The following is a 17,580-nucleotide window of genomic DNA, read 5'->3' as shown; positions in this document are numbered from 1 at the left end:
ATGATATAAAATAACAATCTGGATACAGATTTATCTTATTGTAAATAACTCAGTGTACCAAATTTGCTCATTTGTTCATGTACTAATTTTAGTATTTTACATTATCTCCTAACAAAATACATCAATGTTTGCTCAGTTAAAGGAGGCTGTGTTTTGTACGTTACTTGAATATATTCATACAACTGTGAAAATATTTTTCACCCTGCAAAATGATAACATGATTGCACCTGTTTCTTCAAAATATGAAATATGTTTAAGATACTCATAGCCTTATCATTTGATATATTAAAATAAAGTGTAGTATTTAAATGAAGAATATTTGAATAAATTTTTAAATAAAGGAAATTTCATAGGCAAACAAAGAATTAACTTAATACCTAAACTGTACATAGAAATCAAAAGTTTGGAAGCGATGATTTTTAAAATTAATACCCAGTAATAACATAATCTCTGTATAGGATGCTAAACATCAGGAAATGGGAAAGGGAAAATTCAGCCTTCTGATTTATCACTCAAGTAATCATCAGTTAATTCTGAGCTGTTGTTAAAAATTTTCATGCTTGTGACAATTCAGTTCATCAAGAAAGACTGCTCCAAGTTATGAGTAAAAATGTATGCATGTGCGACTAAAACGTGGGGTTGGCAATTTAAAATTATCAACTAACCATCCTCTTGTAACTGTAAGAATCATAATTATAGAGCAACTAGAAAAAACATCAACACTATCTAATATCAAGATGTATATATCATGTTTTATGCTAAAAACGGTCAGCACATGAAATTTAATTCACAGCACAATTCTTGTTCAATGTGTCTGACTGATGGTTCCTAAACTAAGTGACCAGTCTAACACATGACCTGTTCATTCAACCTTTGAGATGTTAAGGCTGCAATGCTTATATGTATAAACAGCTAACAGGTAATTAGTTTAATGCCTGAAAATGTTTATAAAATTGATAAACATATAACGGAACATGGATATAGCTGTCAGTTACACAAGAACTATTTATTCCAATTAAAGGATCCATTTTCAAATCGCTGCTTAAGATGGCTGTTTAGCAGGATTATCTTAAATTCTTTTCTTAAACTAGGTATGATTTTCACATCAAATATATCATCTCAATTTCAGGTAAAATCTGATGTGAATTAATTATAGCACACATTGCACAACAGGTTCATTTAAAAGTAATACTGACAAAATTTATTTACACTAGTGTTTACTATGGAAATTAACTTGGTAACAGAACCTTGCATATGTAACTTAATTTTTTAAAGAAACATCATTTATAGTCATTATAGATTATGCAAAAGCATTCCATGAGCATGTACAAACAGTATGCCTGGTTGCATTATCTATTTATTTCATCATCTACATGTGGCATTAGGAAACATTGTCATGACAATCCTAGGTATGTTTTATCTAAATTGTCAGATAAATTAAAAAAGACATAGCTTGCATAGTGAATCCTATCATACTAAGTGGTAAAAGACATACAGCAAATATAAATGATTGCAAGCTGAGTGAGGAATGGCATACACTGTACAGCAGTCAGCTGTTCAGCAAGCCTAGTGGGTAGAAATGGGAAAAGGTTGAGTTTTTAATCATTTCAATTAAATAACATCGTTTTAGTAAACTGCACATATGTAGGAATTTTGGTAAATGTTGCAGCCTTAGTTGATCGTCAGAATCAGGAAAAATGTGGACATCAAAACAAACATAAGAGTCCCTCGACTGAACTGATGCTGTACTGGGTGAAAAGAAAATCAGGAATTCAAAACAAGACCACTCTTTCTTTTAACTATCATGAGCTGAAAACACGTCTGATATTTTTTTTAACCAAAAACAAGATTTTGAAATAAACTGCAGTAAAGGATATACTGGATGTCAGATTGGCACCATTTAGAACAAAGTGGATATCATAAGAAGTCTTTTGGTGAAAACTCCATGTAAATATGACCATCTATTCTGAGGGAGCAGCAACAGCCAGAGTTTCAAGACAGTCATTGTGGCAGCCATACCGGATGTATGATTAGTACCATTTTAATTTAGGACCAACTAAGCATCATACGCCTACACCTGAAAACCCCATGTTGATATAGCCATCCATATGGGAAGAATAGAGATATCAATGTTTTCAAGACAGACACCATGGTGGCTATATGGAAAGTTAATTTGTATCATCTTCATTTAAAATCAACCTGATACCAGAAGAACTCTTCTGATGAAAACGACATGACAAAATGAATATCCATTGAGAAGGATTAGCAAAAACAAGATTTTCAAAACAGGTGAAATAGTGTCCATATTGGACATCAGTTCAACAACATTTCAATTTAGGATGAACAAAACATTTTGAAAAGTTTTTGGGTGAAAACCCTATGTTGATAAGACTTTCCATTTTGGAGAAGTAATAATAGCAAGATTTTCAAGATGGCTGAAATGGTGGACATATTGGATATCAGATGTGCACCATTCTCATTTAGGATCAACTAGACATTATAAGAATTCTTCTTGTAAAAGCACAATGTCAATATGAGGAGCCAACTGAGAGAAGCAGCAATAAAAATATTTTTTCAGATGGCCAATGTGTAGCCATATTTGAGGTTATACAAACACCATATTCATTTACAACCAACCTGCATCATACGTTTTTCAGCGAAAACCCCATGCTGATATGATCCCTCAGCCAGAAGATGTGATGACAAGATTTTCAAGATGTTTGATGTCTGAGCAGTGCCAATTTTTTATTAATTCAATCTTCATCAAAAAGGAAGTCTTAATAAAAAAACTCATGCTGATATGGCCATTCATTCTGAAGGAGTTTTGATAACAAGATGTTCCTGATGGCATCAGTGGTAGCTTTATTGGGATGTGTGAGGAACACCATGTTAATTTAGGTCCAAATAGATAGCATAAGATTTCCGGTACAAACCCCATGTCAATGACTTTGTTCTGGTGGAGAAACATAAACAAGATTTCCAAGATGGCTGCTCTGGCTGCCATACTGGACATCAGATTGGCATTATTTCTGATTGGGACATCATAAGAAATATTTCAATGAAAACCTGATATTGTGATGACCATCCATTCAGAAGGATTAGCTATAACAAGGTTTTCAAGATGGCTGATGTGGCAACCATACTACACATTAGATCAGTGCCATTTTTATTCCAACCCACCTAGACATTATGAGAAGTTTTTTGGTGGAACCTTATGTCAATATGACTTTCCATTCAGGAGTAGCATGATGACTGCTGTGGTGGCATCATTGTCATTACATCTGAGACGTCATAAGAAGTCTTTTAGTGGCAAATATATACAGATATGAACATCCACTAAGGAAGAGTAGTAATAACAAGATTTCCAATGGTGCTATGTGAGAAAGCTTGCCAGTAGCTTCTTGTGGCTCGGTGGTTCTTCCCAGGGTTTTCCCGGGTTCTTCCTCCACCATTAATACTGGCCACCATTCATAGCCTATCGTGTGCTGAAAAATGGTATTAAACTCCACAACACCAACAACAATCTTCCAGTGATGTCACACTGGCACTTCTGTGGTAGCTGGTGATGGATGGGATGTAAACTTTTCTATTCAGGTCAACATTCCTTAAATTACTTCTATTTTTCTGTTTCTAATACATTTTGGCACATCATATTTATGAATGCGGATGTAAGAATAAGAATTTACATTTTGATACACAGTAAATCTATTCTTCTACACATATTAGTTATACAAAATCCAATTTTCTCCGTCAAAATCCTGAAAATGTCAGCAACTGATTAAATTAAAGAAATTTATGAATAGTAAGTTCATTTATCCATGAAAAATGTTCTATTAATGCCATCTTTCTTTTATTTGTTGTACTGGTTAAACTATGATGTTCAACAACATTTCATAGGCATGTCATTTGACATGGCCGTATTGTCACAAATCATTAAAAGTACATGATGGTCATTTTTTAAAATAATTTACCATAAATTATATGGATAACAGTTGCTCATTCTTTGCATTATGTTTGCTATTTTATACAACCATGTATTGAATAATTTGTAACTGAAAAAGCAGCATAATCACTGACTCATATTTGCAATACAAGTACATGTATACACATGCGTATACACATGCTCTCTCTCTCTCTCTCCTGAATAAACACAATCAGGTTAAATTCAATTCACCTCACAGCAATAACATGACAAGAACTGAAAGTGCCAGTTATGTGTCACAAATGCAGTGTCCTCTATGTGAACTGCCTGTATAAAAAAAGTTAAGAAATTAATGGTTGATTTCTCCCAAAATAGTAGATCCAATGTGCCCTGATTTAACAGACATAATAAATAAAAGTGAACTGCACTGACTGAGTACATGTTATTCTGCCTAGGTTTCCCCTTTAAGTTTCAAATCAAGTCTAGGAGGCAAGGGGACTTAAAATAAATTAGAAATGTTACATTGGAACATACATGATGCATGGCTCACCTGAGCCAAAAACTTATCTAAATGCAAATGGATGGACATACAGATGCAAAAGATTAAACAAACTGCCCTTCATCTGTCAGGGTGAGGCATAATAAGAAAACAGTTTTCAACTTCTGAATTTTTAACACATTAATCAGACACATTTCCATGTAAAAAATATTAAGCATTACATAATGACTCTTAAACATCAAAGAAAACAGACATATTGAGCAAAAATATTCCATGACAAAACATTATAAAAAATAGCTGATAGCTATGATTCTTACATCATCAAAAACTTTTGTCTGTACACAGTTGAAATATGGAAAGCTGAATACACTTCTACACATCTCAGCTGAATCAAGATTAAGGAAATTTCCAAACATATATGTGCGTACAATGTTTTTTGATGGTTTATATGTTAAAACTCACAATAAAAGGTTGGAAATGGTGATGCCATTGTGATGGCATAATAATTCATGCGACAGTGTCAGAGAAAGGTATTTTCTACAACATTTACAGCAAAAATTTGTTTTGTCTTGAAGTGACACTGACATTGCAAATTTTATGATATAAACTGGGTAAAACTGGGCAAATATTCTAAAAGTTATAAGCATCTAAATATTTTTAAGGGAAGGTCACTCATGACAGTAATTACCTGCTCTTGATTTGGATGATATTACAGATGATGAAATAAATTAAACTAAGTATTAACACTGTTCAAATAATTATGGAAATAAGCATTACCAAATGAAATACAATATTATGTGAAAACCGCTTTACAGTTTTCTTTATGGAAGATTTAAGTCTTTTCTAAAATATTTAATACTTTGTACATCATCAGAATTCATATTAATGGGTTTTGTAGACATTACCTCCCATGACAATTTTTTCAGTATCTCCAATAGTCCTTCATGGATTCTAAAGGAATTTTCAAATTTCTTGATATTAAGATGTTCTTCATCTTTTAGCATTTTTAATTTCAAACTTCAATGTCACTTGAAATAAGTCAGTATTTATATGATTAGTGAATCTTCATGGTAATTTTGCTGCTTAAATATTCAGTTTTACTTGTGACAAAACAAGATCTTTTGCACTGATGGATCATTACAACCAATATTTAAGTCATCAACAACAAATACTAGTCCAATTATTCCTAAATATACATAAACAGAGTTCCAGATGGCATACATATCAGGGTATTTTATATAGTTTTGGTTCCAATATTCTGGTTCTGTCAAAACTACATGTACTGAGTATTCATATCTTTTTTAGGACATGTAAAGATCAATTGTATTCTTTTGTACTAACTATTATCTCTGCAGGGGGTGAACATTTTCTGGGGAATCAATTATCCTATGCACTTGATCAATAAGATGCTTATGTAAAGATTTTAGTCTGACATTTTTGAAGCATCTCCAAGATGAATCTACAAACCTGTATTCAAAATGATACATCTGATAACTTAAAAACATGTAATGGAAACAAACTATCATCCTGGAAAGGGCTAGTTCTGAACAATGAAAATGTCAGCTGTTAGTAGATAGCAAGTACAACAGCTAAATCCTGCAATGAGATATGTTTCTGAACACTGTGTACCAGCAACTCTTTCTACAGACAAAAATATCAAACTGTCATTGATAACAGCTTGAATTAAAATTTATTCATTGTATATAATGTATGAAATACATAACTGGATATTTTGTTGTTATCACTGTTGTGAACCTACATGAATCAAATGATCTGTTATATCTAAGAATCAAAAACTGAATAAAGTGCATACACAGGGTTGAGAAGTTTTGTGAAAAGTGAGTTTCATCAGGTGCGCTTTTCATTGTATGTACTGCTCTTAAAATTCATCAGTTATGTTAATTTTTATATTTTATTAAATTATCTGACATATTTCTATTGTTCTACCACATTCAAAATAGTGTCCAAGGTCAACTGAAATGGGAATTTTTTACATGTGAAAAGATACACTTGGGAAACATTAATTTATACAAATTTATAAAATTTCTTTTGTAACTAAATAATTCAATAGCATGCCATTGAAAAGGAACCTTAAAATACAGAAGTGATAGCAAACAGCTTATTATTTATTTATTTACTTGCCTGTTTATTTTGTTAGCTTTAGACAAGTGATGAAAGAAGTTTTTCATCACTTAGACTCTTGATCTGCATGAGAACTCTATCTAGAGAGAACTTACATATTTGATGAAACAGCTGAGTGTATGTGCTTTCAGGTGACTTATCACAGCAGATGTCATACCACTAAAGAACAATTATGATTTGCAAAGTTTGCACTGTAACTCTTTTTCATTCTTAGAAACAAAATTCAAAGTGGTTTCCCATACATCCCTGCATGGTTTGTCCATGACTGCTGCTCGGTCACCAGCCTTATGGACTACAGTTAGTGCTTGTCTACATAGAAAGGATACTGTCACTAAATATCTGGATGACTATCTCAAAGTTTCAGTAACTGTTAGGTGGATTAAAGTGGATATGTTCTTATATAAATGATAGAATGAATATCCAAATACTGATTTCCAATTTGAATATTTACCAAGAAGTATTCTTAGTCACATATTCATTCCAGCATAAAAAGGTGCTTTCCCCAGTTCTCAAGTATAAATGAGTCTATAAAAAAGGTAACTGCAGGTTACTCATTATATTGGAAAATTATTAATATTTTATTCATTTGACAGAAATGATTTACTGGAGATCTAATTAAAAAAAATATTATTATCCTTCTTCTCTTACAATTACTTTTTCAAAATCAGTCATACTCACCAGCAAGAGGGCCTCAAGGGAGAATAGTCCTTGACTAATGAGTCACCCTCTATAAATAAAGCGTTATTATTATTATTATTATTATTATTATTATCATTACTATCTCCATTATCAACATTATTACACAATAACACTGGAAAATAGGTTTTAAAAAAGGCAAGAAATTGGCTGCAACAAGATAGTGTATTATCCTGAATAATCCTCTGCATTTATTGAACATAAAATGATTTTGATGCTCCACAACTTTTATTACTTGTATACACAGAAATAGATGTTAGATGTATCCAGCTTAAAATAATAAAAAGGATACGAATTTCTTTAACTGACCGAAGTTTCATATTGTGACTGTTTCTAGGCACTGAAAAGAGAAAAGGAACATGTGAACAAACAATTAGGGAATATTTAAAGTTCTAATCTGCTGTCTGGTTCCAAGGAAATAATCAGTTATATAAAAAAAAGTAAACAAGCATGCATACCAAAAATCGATTTGTCTAAGTCGATTTTGTTAGAATGTTTTGACAGGATTTATTTTGACAAAAATTTTCAATGTGTGTAAAAAGTATTTTAAAAAAACTGTTATCACTGGCATGAAAATCTTATTAGGTCATCCACATATCAATGCATTTAAAAAACAAACAAGATGCCAACTAAATTTAATTTCTCAATCATGTACTTTTCACCTAATCAAGCTAACAAGATTTTTGTCCCACAAAAGGCCACCAAAAGGTCAAATTGTGTAATAAAAAGAAAATGGAATACAGCTGTAATGACCATGTTACAAGTCTATGCTCTTAAAATAAGTAGCAGAAAAGAGTGAAGGCAACAAGCTTTGTAAAATTTCACAAATAATTTATTTCCCATGAATACAAAGTGAAAAATTAAAAAAAAACTTATGGTCTTGCAAATTAAATCCAAATGTAATCCAAGAATTATAAACACAAGTCCTATCAATGAAAAGTTTTAAGTGAATCTCAGTTCAAATCCTGATGAAATTCAAGATGAAAGGCGATGACATCTGTAATAACATACAAAGTGCAGATGTGTCAATGGTCTCTTGTTGAATCACAGAAAATATTCCAGTTTTGGATTCAGTATAAATTCCAATGAATGTTTTCGTCCAAGAATTTTGTTCGAGCACTTTTGTATTTCCAGGGAAAACAATCACTTGAATATAATAATTTGAAGAAAATAAAATTCCGCCCAAACTGGTCACAACATAATACAACTTAACATTTCAAGTGTTTTAAGCCTAACCAACAATCCTTTATCAAAACATCAGTTACACAACTAGATAAGATGCAAAACAAATTCCCGGATGAGGGTCAAAAGTTCATTCTTCTGGAAAAAATACAAGTTGTTACCAATTGGCACATGATAAAATATCACGTAGTCCAGGTATGACCTTGACTCAACTTAATGATTATTACTCTGAGAAAGATCAAAAACAAAATTGTTTACCAACTAGATACAATGTTTCATTTCCCAAAGAGGATAATAAAGCTGTTATTAGTTGTTTACATCAACGAAAATAAACAAAAATTTAAAAAAGTCAATCCAGTAGAATTGAACTCAATTCTGGACAAGGTCAAGTCCAGTGACACTACAACAGCATGTAATGGAATATTAAAAAAATAAAACTAACAAACAAACAATTTAACTGAATATATATAAGTCTGAAATCATATAAATTCATATATATATAATCTTAAGGCAAAGTTTTTGTGAGGATGAAAAGAGGTCACATACTGTGCCAACATATCAATCATCAGTAGAACAATGATGTAAACAGTCTGTCATCATATAATGTATCATTAATAAAACAAGCAATTTAGACCCAGCCTGTCTGTCATCACATAACATGCCAACAGATGTATCTTTGGAAGAATAGTGTATATCCACCCTATCTTCCATCACATTATGTATCAACACATTTGTCATACAATGAATAGTGTGGACCCAGTCTGTTAGACATTATATAACGTGCAAACTGATCTATCTTTATTTTCAATCATTATGTCAATGCTTAGCTGGTAAAATGGTCAATAAGGTATCAATTATGGGATTTAGAAAAGAAATCATCTGAAACCTGCATGTCCAAAAATGCACTCAAACTTAAATTTTAATAAAAATAATAAAATAAAAAACAGTATTTTTCAAACCTTTCTTCTTAACTGCAACTTTTGAAAGACAAAGTTTTATAAATCTAGGTGCAATATTGGAAACTCTAGATGTTTGCAGCAGTACACAGTACTTTAAATTCAAATATTTTTATATTTTCATTCCACTATTCCCATCAAAAAATCCAAAAAGACTATGGTGCACAATGTGTTTATGTTTTACAACCATATACATTACAAGCTACTAGTATCTACATGTATTTGACCTTTCATACTTTAAAAAAAAAGTCTTTTGCTTGTTATGCAGTACTTGTTTTATTTTTCTAACCCTTTCATCGAGCCACAAATCTAGTACTTGCTCAATGCCAAGTAGTCACATATTCAGTTAACAGTTTATCTGAAAATCTTGTGATCACGCCACACAACTGGAACCTATTTAGTTACGGCATATACTTTAATAGATTTCACAGACTGTGCTCAAAGTGTCATTTACAGAGCTTCAACAGCACCACTGTTTCATTTTATTTGTGAAAACTCTTGTGAATAGCTGTAAAAAGAAACCAATGTCGGTTTCCCTTGGTCAGCCTACTTTGTAATTTTTTTTTTTTAAATCAGCATACTGAAATGAATCCAAAGTCAGCTTCTGGGATTCACTTGGTTTGTAAATAAAATAACCTTTGTATTTGATAGACCAAGTTGAAACAATGGGTTTATTTCCTTCTACTAGGAATGTTTATTCACCACCCAAACTTCTATTGTTTACCATCTTGCTATCATAACTGATTCAAATAGGCATGGATGTCTGTGGGGTACAACAGAATACACAGCATTGTCTTAAAGAATACTTTTGTAACCCATGCTAGCAAAAATAACATTTGCACTCAGTGAATGTATTTAATAATGATTTTATATGTAAATTATTATACTGCTAATCTGGATATAATACACTCTTGGTTATTTTGCACCATACACCATGTCATGTGTAAATTGCTGTTGTCTTGAAGAAAGCTCTCTTACTCTCTCTCGTTTCTGATTTTGTTTGATCCAATTTTCAGTATGATAACATGTTGAAACACTTGAGGATAATCAAACATGATTTGTTTATATATCTTCAAATCAATGAACAATATGTCAATGTTTTAAATCAAGTAATAAATACTACAGATGTGCATGCTATAACACTGCACTATGCTGTTTTGCTTAACTGATATGTTTCTTTGCACACAAACAGCCAATGAAGAACACAAAGTAAAAATAAATAAGTACAGTATAAAGTTAGTGTCTTTCAGTGTATTATCAAATAATCAGTCTTTTTACCTACTTTACTGTAACATGCAGGGGTGTAGGACAGCAAACTCAACACAATTTGCTTTGTGTCCATAAGTTTTGAGACCTGTGATTTAAGCAAGAAAATATTTAAACCATAAAAAGTTATGGGACAGAGAAAAAAATCATTTTTTTTTATCTTGTACCAAGATAAATGGTAAATATAGTAATATGCATGTACTGAGAAAGGATTAGTTAAAAAGCAGACAATTCATATGAAAAATCTTTTTGCAACTAAGAAATTTTCCTTTCTACCTGATGAGCATACAATAAAAAATTCTTCAAACCGAGTTTGTGATTTGCATGAATGGACATGACAGGACAAGATGGGACATGAAGGAAAAACAGATATCAGTAACTCTATATGCCCCTTCTGCTGTTATGGCTGGACAGGATTAATTAATGAGGCAGAAGAATAATAGGAAATCCCTACTGCACATATAAACATAATTCTTACTGATCCCCAGAAAATTCAATTAAATCCTTCAAGCAGTTTAGGAGAAACAATAGACTGGCTCCTCAAAATATCCCATTTTTTGAAAATTTTGGAAGAAATTCCCCCAAAACAGACTTCACTTACACCAACTATATATGTCGTCTTCAAAGTTTCAATAAAATCTCCAGGCAGCATGGGAGAAAGGATGACAGGTTTTGTCACTAATGGACTGATGGACGCTTGGTCAATCACAATATTTCAATTCTTTACTCTAGTGGGTGGATAAAGTACTTACCTATCAGTGGTGCAGGAGTATATGTATCCTTTATCATCCCAGACCTCACTCTGATGGCTGATGTGTTTTCTTCGCTATCTTCAAACAAGTCGGCATCTCCAGTAAAGAATCCAGACACTGATTCAGCCACAGAATGATCTTCCGCAGACCAATTTTCTGAATGTTGCTCATCATTATACACACTAGAATTGACATCTCTTGATATAGGATACAAGTTTGCATTGTATCTTATGCACTTCGGTCTGGATTCAGGAGTATAGGAAAGTGGTTTTCTGAAAATCAATTGTACATAAGTTACACTTAAATTATATCAGTAATGATGTGAATAATGTACATGTATAGTATACAGGTCAGTTATGAAATTTGTTCCATACTGACTTCTTAAATTACAAATGTGCCTTCAAGAGCAACTACAAGCTATTCTAGACAGAGGTACATCAAAAACTAGTAGAAGAATGATTATGATAGCTTGTGCCCATACTTACATGCCTGATTAGTGAATACTAGAAACAAAAGAGGCCTAAATACAAGGTTTTTATTGTACTTCAGAACCAGGGATGAAATATTCTCAATTGTCAAAAACTAAATGCGAAATCTGGAAATGTGATGGTTAACATTTTGATCATAAGTGAAATAAAATTATGTCATTATGAAAGAGTTTCCAGATGAAATTTGTATACATTAAATATTCTTAAAAATGACTGGGTCAAGTTGGCCAGGTTAAACTGGAACTAGAATTGAACACTATTGTTGATACTTCTTTCACTGCAGTGCTAATCTGGATACCTAAAGTTCATGAAGTGGAATAACCTAATTTGTCTTAAGTTATAGGTGAATCAGAGAGATGCAAGATATGTGTTGAAGAGCAATAGTTATTACATATCCTGTTTAAGACATCTGTATTAAAAATTATTAGCAAGTTTGTGAACTGCTGGAGAGTTTGATTGAAGTGAGATTTTATTCCAAATATTAAATGCAAAGCATGATTATTTCAGTTGTTGGAACAGTGTTCAAGTGTGATTCATTTTTTAAGGTGATGCAGAAAGCAAGAATAAGCTATAAGCAAAGCCCAGCAAAAATAAAATTCAGAACTCCCAAGTTTTACTTTGTGAAGCACAACAGCAGAGGTGGGGGTAATTCTTTGCACATACTGCAAACAACCTATACTGACAAGTCATTCCTGTGTGTAATATGTCTGTTGAGATAGGTAAAAATGTAACAAAAACGACACACTGAATGAAATATTCAAATTAGTTCTCTATCATTACTTTTTACCTTAATCTTGTAAAATACTAACTATTAACTGACCTATGCTTTTCAGAATGTTTTAGCCATGAAATAGACTGATTGAAAGACAATAATAAATGCAGTAAGGTTGATGTAAGGAGGAAGATGGATTGCACAGGACTAAGTACAGATTACCTTCACTAATGAGCTACTGACCCCAAATTCAATAAAGGTATTTCTTATGTTAAAGGAACAATTGTGTAACAATTTACATTAAAATCTGTTCACTAAAAACAGAGTTATCATTTGGAAATGAAATACATTATCAAAATCTATATTTAGGTACACTGACCTTGCCCTTGGTTGTAATGGCCCCATAATTAATAATTGGTCTTTCCTATGCTAATAGAAACAATTGTATCAAATTGCATTGAGATCTGTTAACTCTAACTTAATTGTCTTCCAAAACTGAAATGCATAACCAAAATTTATTTTTATCATGTGATCCTGACCTTAAAGCTCATGACCCCATATTGATAAGGTTCTTCATTTGAACATGGGGAGCACACACACACACACACACACACACACAAACACATATATATACAAAGCTGCATTTAACTCTTTCATTAAAACTTAAGTTATCAACAAGAAAGCAATGCAGACCCAAACGTGCAGACAGACTGTTCACTACAATAATATGCAAGTAAGTAAAATAAAAATCATTTTCGGAAATGGTTGAGGTAGAATCTAAAAAGTTGCAGAATTTGTTCTTTGTTGGCTGTTGTTGGCAAATAATGCTGCAAAGTTTGCATCTGTAAATGGCCTAGTTTTTTTATGCATGTAAATGCTAACTAAATCATGTATGCATCTGGCTGTGAGTGTCACAGAAACTCAATGTTCCATTTAATTGATGTATTTCCACATCATTTTTAAGAAGACTATTCAGTCTGATATTTTGTTACATATTTGTTCTTAAAGCATGGATGATATTCACAGTAAATGTGGTACCGTGAGAAAAAAAGAATATACATCACTCCCTGGATAACACACCCTGATAACCTGTGAACCAACTTATCATGTGGGGACAGGCATGGTTCCCAATTTTTAGCAAGAAAATGCAACAAATTTGGCCCCTAAGTGTTGAATGTGAAGAAAATTGCAATCAAAATTTGTATATAAAACCCTGATATGTTGCTCATTTTATCATCTAAAACAGTGGACAGTACCTGAAAATTTAAATCAACATCATGAAATTCTCATCTTTTAATAAGTTGCCATATATTATCTTAATTTTTTTCAATACAAAACATTCTTACATTCTTAGCACACAATAAATAACAATATTCAAATAATTTCAATCAATGAAAATATCACTAATGCCTACTGGAGGCAGCAATTTAATAAATTCCAATTAAATAAGTTTTGTCAGGTGAAATGCATGTTTTAGTTCTATCTTTTAGTTCAGTTTAAGTGTAATCATCATAAATGCAATGTGTCCTCTTGAATTAAAACATAGAATATGTCAATCTACCATAAGAGCTATGACCATGAGCATTTCTGTGACAGCCTTTAAAGTGCTGACAGTATTTTCATATCTGACTGGCATAAGTATCTGCTGTATTGTTGCACTGAATTGAAAGCAAACCAAATTACTAATGTTCTTCTGTATCAAATCAAATAAAGGGAAGGGGTAAAACAAAAACAAAATTGAATTTTGACATCAACAGTTGTTTAACAAAATAAATGCCCTTGTTTTTAAAAAAGGTATCTTGGTATCTTGTTTGGTTGTGAATCACAACAACAAAAAGCAGTGATGTCATACACAATACTTTTGCATATATCTGATTGTTGTTGAAACCAGTTGGAATAATATTAATGATCAGTCAGAAGTTGGGATCTTGGAAATAAAGGTAATTTGTAAACAGAAAAAGTAACAAGTTTGTTAGAAAAGCTCTTTACTGACAATTATTCCTAACAAAACTATAAATTGAGTATTTGGCCATTAAACAGCCCTGTTACCCCCTCAACAGTTTTCTTGATGTCTTAATTTTTTTTTGGGGGGGGGGGTGGATGTCCCTTGGTAACTCATACCCTCACATATAGTGTGGTCTATGTTTTTGGACCCTTTTGTGCAAGAGTTATCATGGTAGCAGTGTACATCAGGTTGATTTACTGATGACATTATAATTTCTAAAGTTGACAACAATTTGTTTAAATTACATTATTTACTTTTGAAAAACATGTTCATTAACAAAACCTCTGATGAGCAACATTGCATTTTATGAAACACCTTCTCAGGTTTGTAACCTAGATCCTATTTCTTTAGTTTTTGTAGATCCAATGAAAGAATCCTATGTACATAACCAGACAATATGTCCTGTTGCATTATTGACTTTTTTAGCACCTACAGATGTATGTAGCAGTACAAACAAAATCATTACAATCTTAACAGCATTTTACCTAAACTGTCAGATATACAGACATATCCTAAAAACTAAAAGACAGAGAGTAAATTAAACAATCACAAGTTGCAAATAGTCACTAGCTTAAATATAAATAGCTGCCAGATGTAAGCTTAACTTGCAGACTGGAGAAAAAAAATGAATTGGTTCAATTAAGTGGCAATATTTCAGTTATAGTGTAGACTGTACAAATATAGAGATATGGGTAAAGGTTGCAGACTTACTGGTAATGGAATATTCTTTAACTTATTACACTGCAAACCAGACACTATAAGTCTAACTTAGTACTGACATTGCAGAATTAATTTTCATTTATTTATTTAATAAATTATATCTGTTACTTGTAAACAATAAGCTAATGATGATTAGTCAACTACAGGTAATGATAATTAGTCAGCTATCTGTATGTAATTATAATGCTATGCATTCTGATTAAAATGGTGCTAATGCAGTTATCGAACTGGTTTAGATCATACCTAAACCAAAAGTCTCAGCTAGTAAGCTTTGGCAATATTAGCTCACAGTGACTTCATTCTGGGGTCCCTCAAGGTTCAGTTTTAGCTTACTTCTCTTTTTTATCGAATTAAATAATCTACCATTCAATAATGAATCCACAAATACAGATTTGCTTGCCGACAATGCAACCTTGTATACATCTAGTACTAATACTAAAATTGTCCCCCAAAAATTAAATTCAAACCTTATTAGAGTTTGAAACTGGGCACAACAAAATGGGATAGTAATTAATGAAGGTAAAACAAAATGTATGATTTTGGGGACAAAAACAAAAGCTAGACAAGTCAGGGAACCCAGAACAATCTCTTACAATAAATAATCTTTTAGAAAATGTCAAACATGTAAAGCTTGTAGGTGTGTCTGCAGATAATATTTTACAGTGGGATGACCATATTGACAAGCTTTGTAAAACACTGTTATCCAAAATTGCCCTACTTAGCAGAAGCAAGAAATATTTACCTACAGAAACTCGCAATCTGAACTACAAGTCATATAGTCTTCCAACAATGGATTATTGTTCAACTGCATGGGGAAACTGTACCAAATAACAGCTTGACAGGATTTATAAACTTCAGAAAAAGCCAGCATGCATAATTTTAGATGCATCTATTGATCATCCCTCAAAAACGTTGTTTACAGAACTAAAGTGGTTCACAATATATGAAAGGGTAGATTTTCACAAAGCAGTTTTTGTATATAAATCTTTACAATGATCTGCACCAGAGAATCTTCACAACTTATTCAGGCCATTTTCAACATAGTACCAGTTGAGATCAAAATCATACGGAAACCTTCAAGCACCAGAATCAAGAACAGAGCAATTTAAAAGAGATTCCAATACTCTGGTACAATTATGTGGAACAAGCTTCCACTACATGTAAAATCTGCTGAAAATATTACAGTATTTAAGAACGGATATCATCAGTATATATGTGTTTCTAAAAGATTATCATGGAATTTAGTATTTTAATAATAAACACATTAAAATAAACAGTAATTATTAATATCTTTAATACAATGCACACTGTTATACTCTCCCTGAGAGGGCCTCAAGGGAGAATAGTCCTTGACTAATGAGTCACCCTCTATAAATAAAGTATTATTATTAGTAGTAGTAGTAGTATTTCTTTTGTTATTATCATTATTTTTGCTAAATTTGCGATATTTTCATTCTTAAGAAAATACTGTTATTTTCAGTTTTTTAAGGATAAACCTGAAATCCTGCTGCTGGAGTTGATGTTGTCTATGAGAAGACAAGTTCTTCTGATGCAATAAATGTTGCTGTTTTGGTTCAGGAAGTCTCTGCTGTTGAGTCAAACATGGTGGTCCCATCAGTGAAAATTGCTTCTGTGACGAGTGAAACTGTCTTTGCACCGGCTGACACTGCTGATGTGTCAACTGTGCTTGTTTTTGTAATAACTGACTCTGCTGTTGTGTCACATGACACTGTCTTTGTGACGATCCCCATGGTTTCTGACTTGGATGAAATATCTGAGACAAGCTTAAATCCTGTTCTGACACAGCCCCATCAAGAAGAGATAAATCACCAACTGCTGGTGCATCAGGTACATCACCATAGCATGGGCTTGTTAAACATATTCCTTCACTGCTATATCTGAAAGAGATATCATAGATGGTTAATGGAAGAAGGCTTTTTATCGCTGTCATCTGTATGCAGCAGCCCCAATGAAGATCTCCTTCAAAAAACTAATCTACTGGACTTATATATGAAAATAATCTACAACCTGATAACATATTTCCATCACTACAATGGGTGATCTTAACAGACCAGCTTGAGTTTATCCTAAAAGTGAAAACTGTTAACAAAACAAGAGTCCCTCAATGGGACTGATGATCTGCTGTCAAAAAAGAGTTTCCAGAATTCCAAGATGAGATCATTTCATCATTTTAATTGCTGACTGCTGAAACCATCTCTGACAATCTTAGGTGAGAAAAA

General features: G+C 32.3%; 1 protein-coding gene across 1 annotated transcript in view; it reads right to left on the bottom strand.

Annotated features, from left to right (window-relative positions):
* LOC149798884 (putative ATP-dependent DNA helicase HFM1) overlaps nt 1–17,580 on the bottom strand; it is a 182,908-nt gene that overhangs the window by 161,975 nt on the left and 3,353 nt on the right. Inside the window, exons 2-5 of the mRNA XM_089958102.1 lie at nt 16,837–17,238; nt 11,416–11,687; nt 7,552–7,599; nt 4,739–4,806 (exon numbers count right to left, since the gene is read on the bottom strand). Of these exons, the coding sequence (XP_089814228.1) occupies nt 4,739–4,806; nt 7,552–7,599; nt 11,416–11,687; nt 16,837–17,238 (790 nt within the window). The remainder of the gene's footprint in view (nt 1–4,738; nt 4,807–7,551; nt 7,600–11,415; nt 11,688–16,836; nt 17,239–17,580) is intronic.

Source organism: Sinohyriopsis cumingii, chromosome 5 (assembly GCF_028554795.1).
Source record: "Sinohyriopsis cumingii isolate HCF-2022 chromosome 5, ASM2855479v2, whole genome shotgun sequence".
NCBI lineage: Eukaryota > Metazoa > Mollusca > Bivalvia > Unionida > Unionidae > Sinohyriopsis > Sinohyriopsis cumingii.
This window is presented reverse-complemented; position numbering and strand designations above follow the sequence as displayed.